The following is a 17,613-nucleotide window of genomic DNA, read 5'->3' on the forward strand; positions in this document are numbered from 1 at the left end:
GTAAATGAGTTAACAGTTATATTAAGTAAGAGATTAATAAAATTAATGTTTTGAATATTAAGATTAATATACATTTGCTTTAGCTCTGTATATAGCACTTGTATCTCTCAAATTCATACAATAGATTGTCTAATGTCAGAAAATTGGAAACTTTTATCAAAGTCAGTGTAAAGTTTAAACTTCAAGGAGTGGGCTATCCAAAATTTTATGCTATTTTAATAAATATCTAATGTGGTAAAGTAAGATTATTAGATTAAGCTAGAACAAAGAAAATGTTTTACCTGCAAGGGTAGCTGCAGAGCTGGAAGACAATCCAAACTGATTTTCTATAAATTTAGGTAAAAATGTAGCAAATCCAGTAGTAACTAAGGCTTCTGAGCAAGTTGATAGAACTAAACACATAAAGACAGTATTCCTCATCAAATTCTAAAGAAAAAATACAGTTCACCAAATGAATAACTATGATTATACTGCAAAATGCAGCATTAGAATGGTAGGTACCATGATGAAATAGCACATTTTAAATACACACAATATAATTATTTGTAAAATTTCAGCATTTTCTTTAGCACAGAAGTATAAATACTGATCACTAATAGTTTTATACATACAATGTTGAGAAAATTTATACATGGAGCACCTAGAAAATTGACAGATGATTAATCAGTAGGGTGAATGTGCCTTGATCATATGCAAGGGACTAGGGAAAGGAGGTAAAAGCTGGCTTGGAAAGTTCTCTTCCCCAGTCTTACTATATATCTCCATACAATAAATCTACCCCATATTCGATTTTTTAAAATTGTGTTCTGAATCCCTGTGTCCAGTAAATGAAGAATTGACTGTGAGCAAAGATGAGAGTGGTCTCTAAGTATCAAACTTTTGGTATTGCTCCACAAGTATTGCTCTCGGTAGTTAAGAACATTAGGTATAGAGTTAAGCAATTTTCAATAGGGTCTATATTGCTGGAGTTCTCAGAACCTTATTAATCTACCAGAGGGGAGTGTAGAGATTCAGTTATTTCACAATATTTAACCATAAAGTGAAAAACCAGAAAGTATAGTTCTAGAATATTCAATGCAAAAAAAATTTAATAAAACTGAGCAACACACACACACAAAGAAGTCACAAAAAGGCAAGATAAGAGATTTAGAAGTCAGAGCCAGATGATCAAACATAAGAATAACAATAGTGACAAAATGAAAAAAAGTACCTGAATGAAGAAATTCAATAATTTAAAAAAATAATGAGTAGGGGCTTCCCTGGTGGCGCAGTGGTTGACAGTCCGCCTGCCGATGCAGGGGACGCGGGTTCGTGCCGCGGTCTGGGAAGATCCCACATGCTGCGGAGCGGCTGGGCCCGTGAGCCATGGCCGCTGAGCCTGCGCGTCCGGAGCCTGTGCTCTGCAACAGGAGAGGCTACAGCAGTGAGGGGCCCGTGTACCGCAAAAAAATAAAAATTAAAAAAAAAAAAATAATAATAATAATAATGAGTAGAGAATATTTAAGTTTTCAGATTGAAAAAGATAATGGACTCCAAGCAAGGATTAATGAAAAATGATACATATTTAGGAATAAACTAGTGAATTTCCTGAAATCAAAGAGAAATGAAAAAATTTACAAATTTGCAGATAGAAATAACTAAGAATCACATTAACTTGAAACTTCTCAACTGCAACATATTTAACTAGAAAAGAGCCAAACAACATCTACAGACTACTAGAATTAAAGAAGTATGATCTGAAAGTATCCATCCAGTCAGAAATATCATTCTGACATTCAAGGATACTTAGATGGCATCCTATCTGAGAAAAACCAGCAATAAAATGCTGTATCTATAGAGATCTGAATCAGAATCAAGATCTCAAAGCACGAGAACATAAGGATAAAAAAAGCATTGGTGAGTAATGACTCTTGATACATATAAGAATTTATAAAATAAATTAAATAGAAATATATGAAATAGAACAGAACTACTATAAAAGAAAATAACAGTAATTAGAATTAAAAATTATAAACAATCTCAGCAAAACACAAGAATGTGCCTGTATGGAAGAGGAGGAAGGAGAGTTAAAAAGTAGGATGAATGGAGTAAAAACATTTTAAGGCTTTCATTTGAGGAGGAAAAAAAATGAAAAGTAAATAAGTTCAAATCTTGAAAAGGTAAAATTATAAATTCCCTTATGTACAAAACTTTTATGATGCTAAATAGAAAGAATACTTCTCTGCCGAGTTCAATAAAACAGACCATAACACTTTTGTTTCTTTAACCTCAAATTCAAAACAAGTAACCACTAACCGCCACTCCTTTCACAAGGGAAAAATATTGGTTTGGCATTCTCAAAAACATATTTACAATTCAATGATAATTGATCCATCCATTACACAAGGGAAATGGCATGGGATAATGGACTACATGCTAATGAGGAACCACTGAATATTGATATTGCCAATAAGATAACTCATGTTCTTCCAACCAATCTACTCTGGACTAGTTTTCATTTACTCAAAGCACAATACAATTAAATCTGAAGAGGTTTTTATAAGAGCTAGAACTATAGTAAATAAGCAAGCAAGAGTGCATTATGATAATATTTGTGTGTATGGATATACTGTTTACATATATTTGTAATATATACATACATCTAGATATGTATGTGTGTATAGTTGTGTGTGTGTGTGTGTACAGTGTTATTTTACCTTTAGAGCAGCTGGAAAATTTTTAAAACTTTGTCCAAAATTCCCATCTGTATGTTGTAAAGAATTACTCTGATGAATCTGGGAAGTTTTTCCATCTTGAATTTCTGCTGTACCTAAAAAAATAGTAAATTTACCCGCTCTATCTTCTTGTTTTCTAATGATTCTTTCTCATCCTTTATGCATTAAACAAAGAATGTTTAAAGCTTTTCTCTTCTACTCTAATTCTAACATATTTTTAGATGAAATAATATTTACTACCTATTATCATGTCTAATTTTTAATAATAGTACCGTGAATAAATCTGAGAAAACAGTCGATACAGACTGATAAGTTGGATGGCCCAGGGTAGAAAGAAATCAATGAGTCCATCTACTTCTACTCTGCCTACTTTTCTTCTGCCCATTTCCAGAAGTTAATCATCTATCCTGTTACATCTATTCTGTTACATATAACAGAAACAACTAAATGCCTTCAGCCTGGAGAAAAATACTTCTATAGATATGTATATGAACCACATGATTATAAAGAAACAAAATCTCACAGAGAAAGGAATAGATATTCTTTTCTATTAATCTTTTCTTTTAGGACAGATTTTTAGTGTTGAAATTTGGTGAAAATAAGTATACAAAAGCATGACTTTGGTGACAATTGAAAAAAAAAGTACTTGTACTATCATTAACAAATAATTAACATCAATAATTTAAAGCCGATTGGCTCTTGAAGTTACTAACTGAATACAAACTAATAGTTTAGAAGATATTATAACTCACATAAACATAAAGCAAGATTCCAGATAACACATAAGATACAAATTTAGTATTTAATAAAGAGGTGAATATGTACAGTTTTATTGGGTATTAAATGAAAATAAAGAAAAACCATGAATATTAAGATTGTTACCCAATATTTCCTAAAATAAAGACAGATATTCAAAAGTTTGCATAGGCAGACAACTGAGATTCTATTAAAAAAATAGTGAATTTTCTAGGGTTCTTAGTAATCATGTAGAAAGCAACACTTGGCCTAGAATTGGAATAAGACTCCCTGGTTTTAAAGAAAATATTTTTACCTGGTAAGTGTTTTGGAAAGCAAGAAAAAGGTATTATCAAAGACCAGGCAAAGAGCCAAGACATAAGAAATCCAATCCACCATGCCCCCAGCCATCGTGGATCATCCTCAGTGATATCAATGCTATATGATAGAAAAACAAGAGGTAAAAGTCAACTCTATCTTGTTAATTAAAACTCAGTCACGATAATTATGTAATTTATAATTCAAATGCATATATAGAGAAATATTATTATATTATCCAAAATTTCAAGTGGAGCCATTTTGAAGAATCACAGTGGATAGCAGGCATAAATGAGAGCTCCAAGAATAATGATTTACAAAGTATTCCACATGGCAAATATAACACAGAAGTTTTAAATATTTAATAGTAAATATATGTATGTTGACTATTTGAAAGCATGCATGGAATTTCTGAACATTCTTTATCTAACTTTGGCTACATTTTTCTTCTCTGAATATTATAATATATAGTATATATATAGAGAGAGAATACTAAATACATCTCACAACGAATCACTGATTTTTGTTCAAAGCCTATACACTATGCCCCAATTGTGGCATTCATTTGAATGTAAAATTCTTCTTAAAGTGATAATATATTAACAGTTTGTTATAATGGTTGTCATATTTTTATATCAACAGGCTCTTCCCCCAAACACATCATTTCTACAACTCATTTCTCTCCACTGAAATTAAAACCCAGCTTTCTGTTCAAGGGTTTCCTCTGTACACCTTTTTATACAGTCTCTAAAAGATTAACCTAGGGCTACAAACATCAGTATCTTTGTATTGTACCACCTTCTGAAATTTTTTATTAACCTATAGTCTCTAAAAGATTAACCTAGTCTCTAAAAGATTAACCTGGGACTAACAGCTAAAGAACAAATCACATACTGTGACCACATTTTCTTATTCATTGCTCACAGGCATGCAAAAGACTGTGCAGTTACAGTAAAATGAGAAAATATGGCCTCAGCAAAGGCCACTAACTTCTCTATTCAGGAAAAGGAGAAGGTAACTCAGTGGGTAAGAAGGGGGTTTTGGAGTCAAAAAGATCTGCTTCATTTCATGCCTTGGTCACTTACCAAGTTCTGTATCAACTACCTTATAAGATTATTAAGAGGATTAAATAAAATGGCATGTAAAATTACGTTACACACAAAACCTATGTTGTCTAGAACACAGTATGGGATAAACAAACATTACCTATTATTATCCTCCAGTGTTACAGTTGTTAAAGCTGAACAATTGTGATCTCTATATTATCAGAGCTACTATAGCACTTAGTCTGAGAATCATAAACTCTCGAGACTCTTCAGGCTAATCTACTGAAAGCATAACTAATTTTAAACTATTATTTTTGAACAATGCACAGGGTACTGGTTATGTATTTTGAAAAATTTCACCATCTAACTACTAAGCATCCTTATTTGTAAATAAATACACTATAGCAAGAGATGGTGTGGCATTAATTCATGAAGCAATGCAGCCAAAATAGTACATAAAAATTGTGTGTATTCAGTTTTGTTTCCTGAAAAATCCCTCATGATATTCTGAAGAAATATTATAAAAATATTCTGTCTATGGTACTAACATGATTAAAATAATATAAATCTAAATAAAAGAAAAATAGATGTTGCCTTGCCTTTGTCCCAAATCAACATCAATGTACATGGTTAGCAACTGTCCTCCCAACACATAGCCAAGAGCAGGGCCTAAAATTGACATGGAATAGCCAATTCCTAGAAAAAGAACAAAGACAATGAAAATGGTCATCTGTGGAACTTTGCTTTGAATGTCTGACAAGTGAAGAAAGAGAAATATTTTACTATAGAAAAACAAAATGATTAGAATTATATGAAAATTACACATATTTGTCAAGGAGCTTAAAATACATAATTCAATGTCAAATTTTTTTTTTTTTTTTTTTTTTTGCGGTAGGCGGGCCTCTCACTGTTGTGGCCTCTCCCCTTGCAGAGCACAGGCTCCGGATGCGCAGGCCCAGCAGCCATGGCTCACGGGCCTAGCCGCTCTGCGGCATGTGGGATCTTCCCAGACCGGGGCACGAACCCGTGTCCCCTGCATCGGCAGGCGGACTCTCAACCACTGCGCCACCAGGGAAGCCCCAATGTCAAATTTTTTAGACTACAATAATGATGGCAACAAATCCAATAATTATAAATTTATGAAAGTTATATCATGTTAACTCACAGCAGGGGTAGTTCATCTACTATTACCCTTTGTGAACAGTGATAGTAATTACTGGCTACAATTCTTACGGAAGAAAACAAAGTGAAATGAGAAGGCTTTTATACTCTGTACACATTCCAAAAGCATTCTATGGCAGCTGATTTAAAACCTGGATCTGGTTCATTAGTCTGTTTCTTAAAAGTAAACCATTAAACTCCTTCTCTTAGTGAATCTCCCATTTTAACTTGCAACAGAATTAAACTGACCTTATTTCTCTGATATTTAAAACTTTGCCATATATAACTTTTTATTTTTTGTTAAAAAATTATGCATACATCAGTATCTTCATATACTACCACCTTCTGAATTTTTTTATTAATTACTGAGATTCTCCTTCTCATACATAAAAGAAAAGGAATATACCATACACAAAGTGAAGTATACATCAATGGTAAAAATGACTTATGTACTAGATCGAGGCTCCAAAGTAGAGGTCATTCAAGATGATCTGAAAACATATAAGAACTTTTATTTATCTATCAACTACCCTAATTTACATTATAACTATATTTTTGAATGTAAAAAATGTATTGGTAGAAAATTTTAAGTATATAATTTATAAATAAGTGTATATATATATATATATATATATATATATATATATATATATATATATGATTCATGCTCAAAAAATTTTATAGCTGAAAGTACATGATTAAAAATGCTGGCAATCAATGATTCCCAAATTATCTTTGGTGATGGATCCTTTTATAAATTATTTCCAAAAGGGTTTAGACTGATACATTTGTAAGGATACCTTATAAGTTTTGTGGAAGTATAAAATTGCTGTAGGGCTTCCCTGGTGGCACAGTGGTTAAGAATCTGCCTGCCAGTGCAGGGCACATGGGTTTGGGCCCTGGGCCGGGAAGATCCCACATGCTGTGGAGCAACTGGGCCCGTGCACCACAACTGCTGAGCTTGTGCTCTAGAGCCTGTGGGCCACAACTGCTGAAGCCCATGCGCCTAGAGCCCGTGCTCCGCAACAAGGGAGGACACCACAATGAGAAGCCCGTGCACCACAATGAGGAGTGGCCCCCACTTGCCGCAACTAGAGAAAGCCCATAAGCAACAATGAAGACCCAACACAGCCTAAATAAATAAATAGATCTATTAAAAAGAATTGCTATAAAAGTTTCTAAAAGTTTATTTTCATTTTTTGACTTTCTTCATGTTGGCACGGATCTATGTAATTCACACTGAATAGCACTATCTACATCACCTGCTTTCTCAGTCCTCAGCAATTACTCCTTGGTTAACAATAACCAAGGAGTATGTTCACATACGCTTTGCGTATGTTCACAAATATGTTCATAAAAGAAATATATCAAGAAAACAAAGAATTTAATGTTTTCAACTGATGAAAGGTGAATTTGCTATGACCCCAAAATTAAAAATTCTGGTAATGGTGGATGGACTATGGTAGACTAGCATTTCCAACCAAATTGCCCACTAAGAAAAACTTTTAAAAACGGTAAAAATTATTTTTAAATATAAGTCAGATAAAAATAGTGAAGGACCACTGTGTTAAGATTCTTAAGAAGAGAGAGATTTAACAAAAATTGGGACTGATTTTTTTTCCTGGGTACGTTGGCTAATTCTATAAGAGGCACTGAGAGGGTAAACTGTCCTTTGCTAGTCTCTAGGAAGTAGGGAAACAAAAGTTGCAGTTTAGGGAGTAGAGCTTATAAACTTTCCCTGTCCTACATTTTAAGTTGGCACCTACGAGGCTATACTCTAAAAGCAAGGATGAGTTAGAAGTAGACTGGCTCACAGAGTAAGTGCAGTTTAGCTTCAAATAAACTCAGTCCCTGAAATTAGATAAAGGGCATCCCAGACTGTAGTGTTCCCATGTACGACAGAGGTTGGAAAGTTATTAAAAGACACACAGAGTGATTCTGAAAAGAAATTCTAGAACTATAAAATGCATTTGTCACAATAAAAATGAAATGGATCCACAGCAGATTACTTAGAACTGAACTGAGTATTACTAAACTGGAAAATATATTATTAAATCAGTAAATATTTATCAAGAAGCACAGAAAAAATACAGGATAGAAAATACAGAAAAGATAGTAAATGAGAAAGAATACATAAAAAAAAAAACAAAACCCACAAAGGCCTACCATACATGTAATTGGAGTAACTGGAGTCCCAGGAGAGGAGACAATAGGGCAGAAGTTATATTAATAATCATAGGAAATATTCCAAAACCAATGAAAAATATCAAACAATATATTCGTGAAGTCATATAACTTCAAAACAGATGAAATAAATGGAATCTTGCACCTATACACTCATAGTAAATAAAACGAAAATCAAATACAAGAAAAGAATCTTAATAATGGTAAACATACATAAGAAACAGTGGAAGTGAATACAGTAGAATAGCAATTTTAAAGTACGGAAAGAAAATTAATGGCCAACTAATTATCTATTCCCAGTGAAAATATTCATCAGGGAAAAGGGTAAAAAAAACCTAGATGAAAAACTAAGAGAATTCATCACAAGCAGATTGTTCCAGTAAATTAACTCAAGACTGTTCTTCACGTTAAAGGAAAATGATCCCAGACTGAAACTCAGAGTAGCAAAGGAAAGAAGAGCAATAAAAAAAGGTAAACATGTTTATAAAAGTGGATCAATATTTTTAAATAAAACAATAATACTTATTTCAGGAATTTAAATATAGAAGGGATTACAGTACACAGAAATAACTGAATAAATGTTGGGAAAGGAATAAATTTAAAGGGTTTTAAGACTTATGTGATGATTAGGAATGTGGTAAAATTTTCAATTAACATTTGAATTTCATAAAATCAAGTTTGCATATAAAGTAATTAGCAGATGAACAGTAAAAGAGCATATACCTAGGAAGTTAATGGAGGGGAGAAATGAAATAATAAATATTAAATTATCAAAAAGATAGAAAAAAAGGGCAAGAAATAAGAGTGTAGAGCAGATAGGAAGCACATATTAAGATGAAAGATTTAAACACAAAATAACATTAAATGAATTTAAAAGTTCAATTAGGGCTTCCCTGGTGGCGCAGTGGTTGGGGGGTCCGCAGGGGACATGGGTTCGTGCCCCGGACTGGGAAGATCCCACATGCTGCGGAGCGGCTGGGCCCGTGAGCCATGGCCGCTGAGCCTGTGCGTCCGGAGCCTGTGCTCCGCAACGGGAGAGGCCACAACAGTGAGAGGCCTGTGTACCGCACAAAAAAATAAAATAAAAATAAAGAAAGAAAGAAGGGAGGAAGATTTTGGAAATGGGGAAATGTATACAAATATAAAAAGCATACGAAAGGATTTCAATCAACAAAACCTAATTACCCAATGAAAAGTATCAGTTATCTGAAATTGAAAAAAATTAAAATGAGTTTCCCAGTTTTGTTACTTTTTGTTTTTTTCCTTTACTCTCAAAAATTACCATTCAATGAATTCCCACAGTACAAGAAAAAGATAAGGTAGCAGGCCTTGTGGCTGCTATCTTTAGAAAGACCTGCTTGCAAGTTTTGCTCTCGTCTGGCATCTGGGATCTTAAATGTCCAGAGGGATGCCACAGTTCCCTAACTAATAAAGGGGGCTCATTGTGCTCAAACTGTTTGTATAAACAATGTGGTTTTGTTGAACACTTGTATTCCTTCTGAGAGTCTAGAAATTTTCTCTGTGCAAGGCAGAGGGTTCCTACATGATCAACTACCAATAAAATCCTTGGGCGTTGAATCTCTAATGAACTTAGCTGGTAGAAAACATTTCATACATGTTGTCACAACTCCTGGCTGGAGCAATTAGTTTCAATCCGTAGGGCTCCATGAGGAGGGAGTGGACTCTTGTAAGCTTGCAGCTGGTCGTCTCTACTTCACCTCATGTACATTTTCCCTCTGCTGATTTTGCTTTGTATCTTTCTGCTGTGATAAATCATAGCCCTGAGAACTGTCAAGGCCTAGAGAATTTCAAATCTGGGATGGTCTCGTGGGCCTGCACCCAACCTTCCCATGCTTAAATAATTTTTGAATAACTTAGTATTTTGTGTGTTACTAAAATATAAAGATTGAAATTGTTTTATGAGAAGTACTGATTAGGAGAGGACCTCAGAAAGAAAATCTGTGAACTGGAAGAGTGAAAAGCATCACTAGTAGCTAACTGAAATAAAAGCACTGTTAAATTAGTAAATGGAGAGGTTGTACAGATCAGACAGAACATGTAAAGAGAGAGCATCAGATCTTGCGGAGAGACCAAAGCAAAGCAAGTAGAGAAAACTGGTAGAAGTGTAGTGGTTTCCATATTAGAGATGAGCCTAGGAGATTAGTACCCTCTATCAGGGCTGCACTGAACACACTTGGCTTCCAGTGACTACGGCAATAGGTCTTTGTTATAGACTGAAAGTTTGTGTCGCCCCAAAATTCATATGTTGAAACCTAATTCCCAATGAAACTGTATTTGGAGGTGGGGCCTTTGGGAAGTGATTAGGTCATAAGAGTGGAGCCCTCAAAAAGGGATTAGTGTGCCCTTAAAAGAAGGCCCCAGAGAGCTCCCTTGTCCCTTCTGCCATGGCTAAAAGTCAGCTGTCTATGAACCAAGAAATGGGCCCTTATCAGATACTAAATCTATGGGCACCCTGATCTTGTATTTCTCAGCCTCCAGCATTGTGACAAATAAATTTCTCTTGCTTGGAAGCCAAATAGTCTATGGTATTCTGTTATAGTAGTCCAAATGGACTAAGTCCCCTACATTAGAATAATAGACTGATTAAGTGAAACTTCATGTGCAAATAAATTACACATTAATTTGGATGTAGGGCCATGCATGGTCTAGTTAACTCTACGTTCCAGGAACTTCAGGGATGGAATTTAAGAGAAACTTGTACTGCTAAGAATTAGTTCACAAAGGAAAACAATTGAGTCATACATAAAAAGCATTAATCTGAAATGGAGAACTCCACAGGAGTTTCTGAGTACCATTGTGTGGTTTCTTTTGTTGACTCTAGTCAAAGTCCACGTAGGATGAAGTAAGTCAGTAGAACAGCAGAGCTCTATCTCCCCACCTGTGTAAATTAGCCTGGGGTACATTCCAGCAATCTAGACAGCCTACTGCTTGGATGGCACTTCCAGGAAGGCTGGCATGCCCCCCCATAGGAAATAGAACAGAATGTCAATAAAAATCATAACCGCATTCAACTGAAGGACATGATACATCAGCATATAATTAAACAAAAAAAGTAATATTGCATTTATCAAATGTAAATACCTACGAAATCACAACTTCTTAATAAGTGTATGTTATGCTTTACTTATAAATTAAACAAGCAATAAGATAAAATGACACCGAGACATTTACATTACAGAGCAAACTTACCTATATAGAGAGAAGATTTGTGGGTGGGCACAGAATCATCAATAAAGGCTGTTCCTAGGGTATAAAGAGGAGTTCCTCCTGTTCCCAGCAATAGTTGTCCCAAAATAAAGACATACAAGTAGTAGAAAAGTGAAGAACTTGAAGCAGTACAGCTGGTTTTATTCTTTTCTGTTAAGCAGGTATCTTTAGGGGAAAAAAAGTTGTGAATTTATCAAAATTTTAGCTAATAATTTAAATATCTTACAAATTATACTTGCCTAACATAACCTTCCTTATTTCTTCCAATCACTTCACTTGATTATACTTAAAATATTTTAAAATACATACATTATTAAAGAAAATTTATGAAATATTACATCAAAATTTAGAAAATACAGTACAAAACTGAGAAACATTACTTAAGAACCAAAATTAACAAACTGTATAAACACAAGTGACTCAAGTGGTGCCAGGGAAGGATAGTTTTCAAATTGAAGGGAAAAAAAAACACTAGACTTGATTTTTTTTACAAGTCATAAATACAATAGGACCACCGTATTGGTTTTTTCTTTAAAAAGATTTTTTTTTGTTACCACCATATTGATTTTATCAATCAGCATCTTAAACAGTAATTCTCAATATTCACTACATGAGACTCCCATGGTGGCACAGTGGTTAAGAATCCACCTGCCAATGCAGGGGACACGGGTTCGAGCCCTGATCCGTGGAGATCCCACATGACGCTGAGCAAAAAAGCCCGTGCGCCACAACTACTGAGCCTGCGCTCTAGAGCCCGTGAGCCACAATTACTGAGCCCACGTGTCACAACTACTGAAGCCCGTGCGCCTAGAGCCCATGCTCTGCAACGAGAAGCCACCGCAATGAGAAGCCTGTGCACCGCAACCAAGAATAGCCAACGCTCGCCGCAGCTATAAGAAGCCCGCGCACAGCAACAAAGACCCAACGCAGACAAAAATTAATTAATTTTTTAAAATATTCACTACAAAGCAGTAATATTTAGAAGTTATGTCTACTTCTTTTTTACAGGTCAAACTATTTTATTACATTTATATTTTGAAGCAATCTTTGGGTCCATAGGATGTTTTTTTGAAAATTCTAAAAGGAAAAATTGTTATCTTTTTTTTTCTTTTTTTCCTTTTATTGAAGTATAGATTTACAATGTTGTGTTAGTTTCTGGTGTTTAGTAAAGTGACTCAGTTATATATATATATAGATAGATATATATAGATATATATATATTCTTTTCCATATTCTTTTCCATTATGGTTTATTACAGGATATTGAATGTATTCAGTTCCCTGTGCTATACAGTAGGACTTTTTGTTTATCTATTTTTATATAGATTGTATCTGCTAATCCCAAACTCTTAATTTATCCTGCCCCCACCCACTTTTCCTAAGGGGGGTAACCCTAAGTTTGTTTTCTATGTCTGTGAGCCTGTTTCTGTTTTATAAATAAGTTCATTTGTATTTTATTTTAGATTCCACATATAAATGATATCATATGGTATTCATCTTTCTCTCTCTGGCTTACTGCACTTACTATGGTAATCTCTAGGTCCATCTATGTTACTGCAAATGGCATTATTTCATTATTTTTTATGGCTGAGTAGTATTCCATTTTATGTATGGAGTCTTCTTTATCCATTCATCCATCAATGTACATTTATGTTGCTTCCACATCTTGGCTATTGTAAATAGTGCTGCTATTAACATTGGGGTACATGTATCTTTTCAAATTAGAGTTTTCTCTGAATATATGCCCATGAATGGGACTGCTAGATCATGTGACAACTCTGTTTTTAGTTTTTTAAGGAAACTTCATACTGTTTCCACAGTGGCTGCACCAATTTACATTCCCACCAACAGTGTAGGAGGGTTCTCTTTTCTCCACACCCTCTCCAGCACTTGATATTTGTAGATTTTTTAATGATGGCCATTTTAACCAGTGTGAGGTGATACCTCATTGTAGTTTTGATTCGCATTTCTCTAATAATTAGTGATATTGAGCATCTTTTCATAAACCTATTGACCACGTGTATGTCTTCTTTGGAGAAATGTGTATTTAGGTCTTCTGCCCATTTTCTGATTGGGTTGTTTTTTCTGTTATTGAGTTGCATGAGCTGTTCATATATTTTGGAAATTAAGCCCTTGTTGCTCACATCATTTGCAAATATTTTCTCCCAGTGTGTAGGTTGTCTTTTTGTTTTCTTTACAGTTTCCTTTGCTGTGCAAAAGCTTATACGTTTGATTAGGTCCCATTTGTTTATTTCTGCTTTTATTTCTGTTGCCTTGGGAGACTGACCTAAGAAAACATTGCTACAATTTATGTTAGGGAATGTTTTGTCTATGTTCTCGTCTAGGAGTTTTATGATGTCATGTCTCGTAATTCTGAGTTTATTTTTGTGTATGGTGTGAGGGAGTGTTCTAACTTCATTTATTTACATGTGGCTGTCCAGCTTTCCCAACACCACTTGCTGAAGAGACTTTTTCCCATTGTATATTCTTGCCTCCTTTGTCGAAGATTAATTGACCGTAGGTGTGTGGGTTTTTTCCTGGGGTCTCCATTCTGTTCCATTGATCCATGTCTGTTTTTGTGCCAGTACAACACTGTTTTCATTACTGTAACTTTGTAGTATTGTCTGAAGTCTGTGAGGGTTATGCCTCCAGCTTTGTTCTTTTTCCTCAGAATTGCTTTGACAATTCTGGGTCTTTCATGGTTCTGTATAAATTTTAGTATTATTTGTTCTAGTTCTGTGAAAAATGTCATGGGTAATTTGATAGGGATTGCATTAAATCTATAGACTGCTTTGTGTAATATGGCCACTTTAACAATATTAATTCTTCCAGTCCAAGAGCATGGGATATCTTTCCATTTCTTTAAATTATCTTCAGTTTTCTTTATCAATGTTTCATAGTTCTCAGCATATAAGTCTTTCACCTCCTTGGTCAGGTTTATTCCTAAGTATTATATTTTTTTAATGCAATTTTAAAAGGGATTGTCTTTTTATTTTCCCTTTCTGATATTTTATTGTTAGTGTAAAGAAATGCAACAGATTTCTGTACGTTAAACTTGTATCCTGCTACCTTGCTGAATTCTTTTACCAGTTCTAGCAGTTTTTGTGTGGAGTCTTTAGGGTTTTCTATATATCATATCATATCATCTGCATATAATGATAATTTTACCTCTTCCTTTCCAATTTAGATACCTGAAAAATGGTTATCTTTAGGACTTGATTAAAATCTTTAAAAAAAATCACATTCAGTGGCTTCCCTGGTGGCGCAGTGGTTGAGAGTCCGCCTGCCAATGCAGGGGACACGGGTTCGTGTCCTGGTCCAGGAAGATCCCACTATGCCGCGGAGCGGCTAGGCCCGTGAGCCATGGCTGCTGAGCCTGCGCATCCGGAGCCTGTGCTCGCAACGGGAGAGGCCACAACAGTGAGAGGCCCACATACCACAAAAAAAAAAAAAAAGAAAATCACATTCAAAGCCTGGGTATTAAAGTAAATCCATATTTCCTAAACTCATCAATATTAATGAACTAAGAGATTTGTTAAAAATATATTTCCAACCCTTTCCCTTTGAATCTGGTGTAGTATCCAGGAATTTTCATTTTAACAATGGCCTCAGCTAATTCTATTTTCATTTCCTTGATATCAGATCAAGATTTATTATTTCCTGATTGATGAGACGTAAGGCCCCTAAAGCACCAATCCTGAATATTCTTTAACTGGTTCACTGTCATCAAATTTTCAGATGCAAATTCTATGCATAAAAATATATTTTAAAAATTTTATATTTAAAATATACTCTATAATACTGTATATATTCATGTTATAAGAGGTTGATGGATATTTTGGCAGATAATTTATTTATATTTATAACTGGGCTAGGTCTGCATTATTTGTGATATTTCCCTGGTCATGTCAAACATTTGAATTATAATTCTTGGTTTCAATATTCACTTTCCTGGAGGTAGTAGATTAGACTAACAATCTCTTATTATTTGCTTTGTTATTTGCAAATTGTTCATTTTGCAAAACTGAACATACGTACATGCATTATTGGTTTACTATTTTCTCCTACTTCCTTTTTATAATAGGTAAATTGCCTTTAGAAAAATATATTTCTGTAGTAATCTGGTAGACTTTTTGATTATAAGAGTATTCTGCGGGGTTTTGATGTTTTTCTGTTTCTCCCAGAGGAAGTAATCAATGGGTTTCAACCTGCTTGTTTAAATAAATTTTAAATAAAACAGAAGAATACCAAGAAAAATTCCAAGCTCTCCCTTACCTCTGCCTGCCTCTATTTAAGCTCTCCCATGTCACTTAGATGAAGGCAATAACTGCTGTTAACAGTTCCTTTTATCATTTTTCAGACATATTCTCACACATTCACATGTTTTATATCCAGTTACATTTTTACATATTTTTGATCATACTAAACATACTATCCTTATATTCAACAACTTCCAGTTTTCACTTCTTATGTCCTAGAAATCCTTGATGTTGGAACTTAAAGCTGTATTTAAATTTCTTTGTTGGCACTGTTATAATATTCCACAGCATAAATGTGATTTATTTACCAAGTCCACAACTTCTTTTTTTTTTTAAGTTTGCTTGTATGCTTCCTTTTTAACATCTTTATTGGAGTATAATTGCTTTACAGTGTTGTGTTAGTTTCTGCTATATAACAAAGTGAATCAGCTATATGCATACATATATCCCCATATCCCCTCCCTCTTGCATCTCCCTCCCAACTTCTATTTCATAATAATATAACATATATTATTAATATTATATTATACATACATTTAGGTAAAACAATGTTGTGATGAATATTTTTAAAATTTATCTTGGCATATTTGTGCAAGCCTATCGTAGGACAGGTTCCAAAAAGTGGAACTGCTGGGTCAACGTGTATAAATATTTATATTTGATTTGCCAAGTTGCCATAACAAAGAATTATAAATATATGCATTCCCATTAGCAATGCAGCAACACTTTTGAAAAAATCTTCAGTGAACTTAAGCATTTTTCTGTATGTTTATTGGCTACCTGAATGTTTTTCTGTGAACTAACTTCTCAAATTTACTTCAGAGCTTCTGAGTTTGATATCTGACTTATAAAAGTCTTCCCTTTCTCCATGATTACATATAAATTTATTTATGTTGGGTTTTATCCTAGCATTTTTACTACTTTATTTTTTAATTCATATGTAATATATTTTAGTGGAAAAAGATAGGGATTACAGCATTGTGTTGGATTAACCAAAGAGTACATATTTTGTTAGATTTCCTATGTATGGGTTTATTTCTGGATAATCAGTTTCATGTCACTGATCTTTGCAGTCCCTCTCCACAGATCTGTTTTAAGTACTTCAGCTGTCTAAGGTTTGTGGGTATCAATATTTCAGCCTGGCTATATTCCATGTTACAGTACTACATGAAAGGCTCTGTAACAGTTAACAGATCTTATTTTATCATTTTTCCCAAATAAACAAGGCCTAAGATCTACTTATGAAAACTACTGTATCCAATATATTACTCTCTCTGCATTACTTCTGAATAATTTCCTTCTTTCACTTTTCCTAGAATTGATAAAAATTGATAATGAGATGTCAAGCCACAGAAAGGCATGGATGTATCTTAAATGTTTATTGCTGGGCTTCCTTGGTGGCGCAGTGGTTGAGAGTCCGCCTGCCGATGCAGGGGACACGGGTTCGCGCCCCAGTACGGGAAGATCCCACATGCCATGGAGCGGCTGGGCCCGTGAGCCATGGCCGCTGAGCCTGCGCATCCGGAGCCTGTGCTCCGCAACGGGAGAGGCCACAACAGTGAGAGGCCCGCATACCGCAAAAAAAAAAAAAAAAAATGTTTATTGCTAAGTGAAAGAATCCAGTCCACAAAGGATACATACTTTATAATTCCAAATATATGACAATCTGGAAAAGTAAAACCATAGAAATAGTTGCCAAGGGAAGAGGGGAGGGAGGGTTGAACAGATGAAGCACCACAGGATTTTTTTTAGGGTAGTGAAACTATTCTATATGATGGTTTGATTGTGGATATATGACACTAGTCATATATTTGACTAGTATTTGTCAAAATACATTGAACTTTATAGTACAAAGAGTGAACTTTACACAAAATTTTAAAAATCATTTAAGATGCCAAAAGTTTCCAGGAGGAAAGGCAGAATGTGACAAAAGGATCTAACCGTAATACAAATGTATGAAAAAACCTCA

At 34.4% G+C, this 17,613-nt stretch overlaps 1 protein-coding gene across 1 annotated transcript in view; it reads right to left on the minus strand.

Annotated features, from left to right (window-relative positions):
* The window catches only part of SLCO4C1 (solute carrier organic anion transporter family member 4C1), a gene marked incomplete at its 5' end in the record, with an annotated part of 64,429 nt that overhangs the window by 16,963 nt on the left and 29,853 nt on the right, over positions 1-17,613 (minus strand). Inside the window, 5 exons of the mRNA XM_081232600.1 lie at positions 282-426; positions 2,697-2,809; positions 3,766-3,887; positions 5,413-5,509; positions 11,369-11,551. Of these exons, the coding sequence (XP_081088726.1) occupies positions 282-426; positions 2,697-2,809; positions 3,766-3,887; positions 5,413-5,509; positions 11,369-11,551 (660 nt within the window). The remainder of the gene's footprint in view (positions 1-281; positions 427-2,696; positions 2,810-3,765; positions 3,888-5,412; positions 5,510-11,368; positions 11,552-17,613) is intronic.

This window comes from Mesoplodon bidens (assembly GCF_964165515.1).
Source record: "Mesoplodon bidens genome assembly, chromosome: 4".
NCBI classification, from domain to species: Eukaryota; Metazoa; Chordata; class Mammalia; order Artiodactyla; family Ziphiidae; genus Mesoplodon; species Mesoplodon bidens.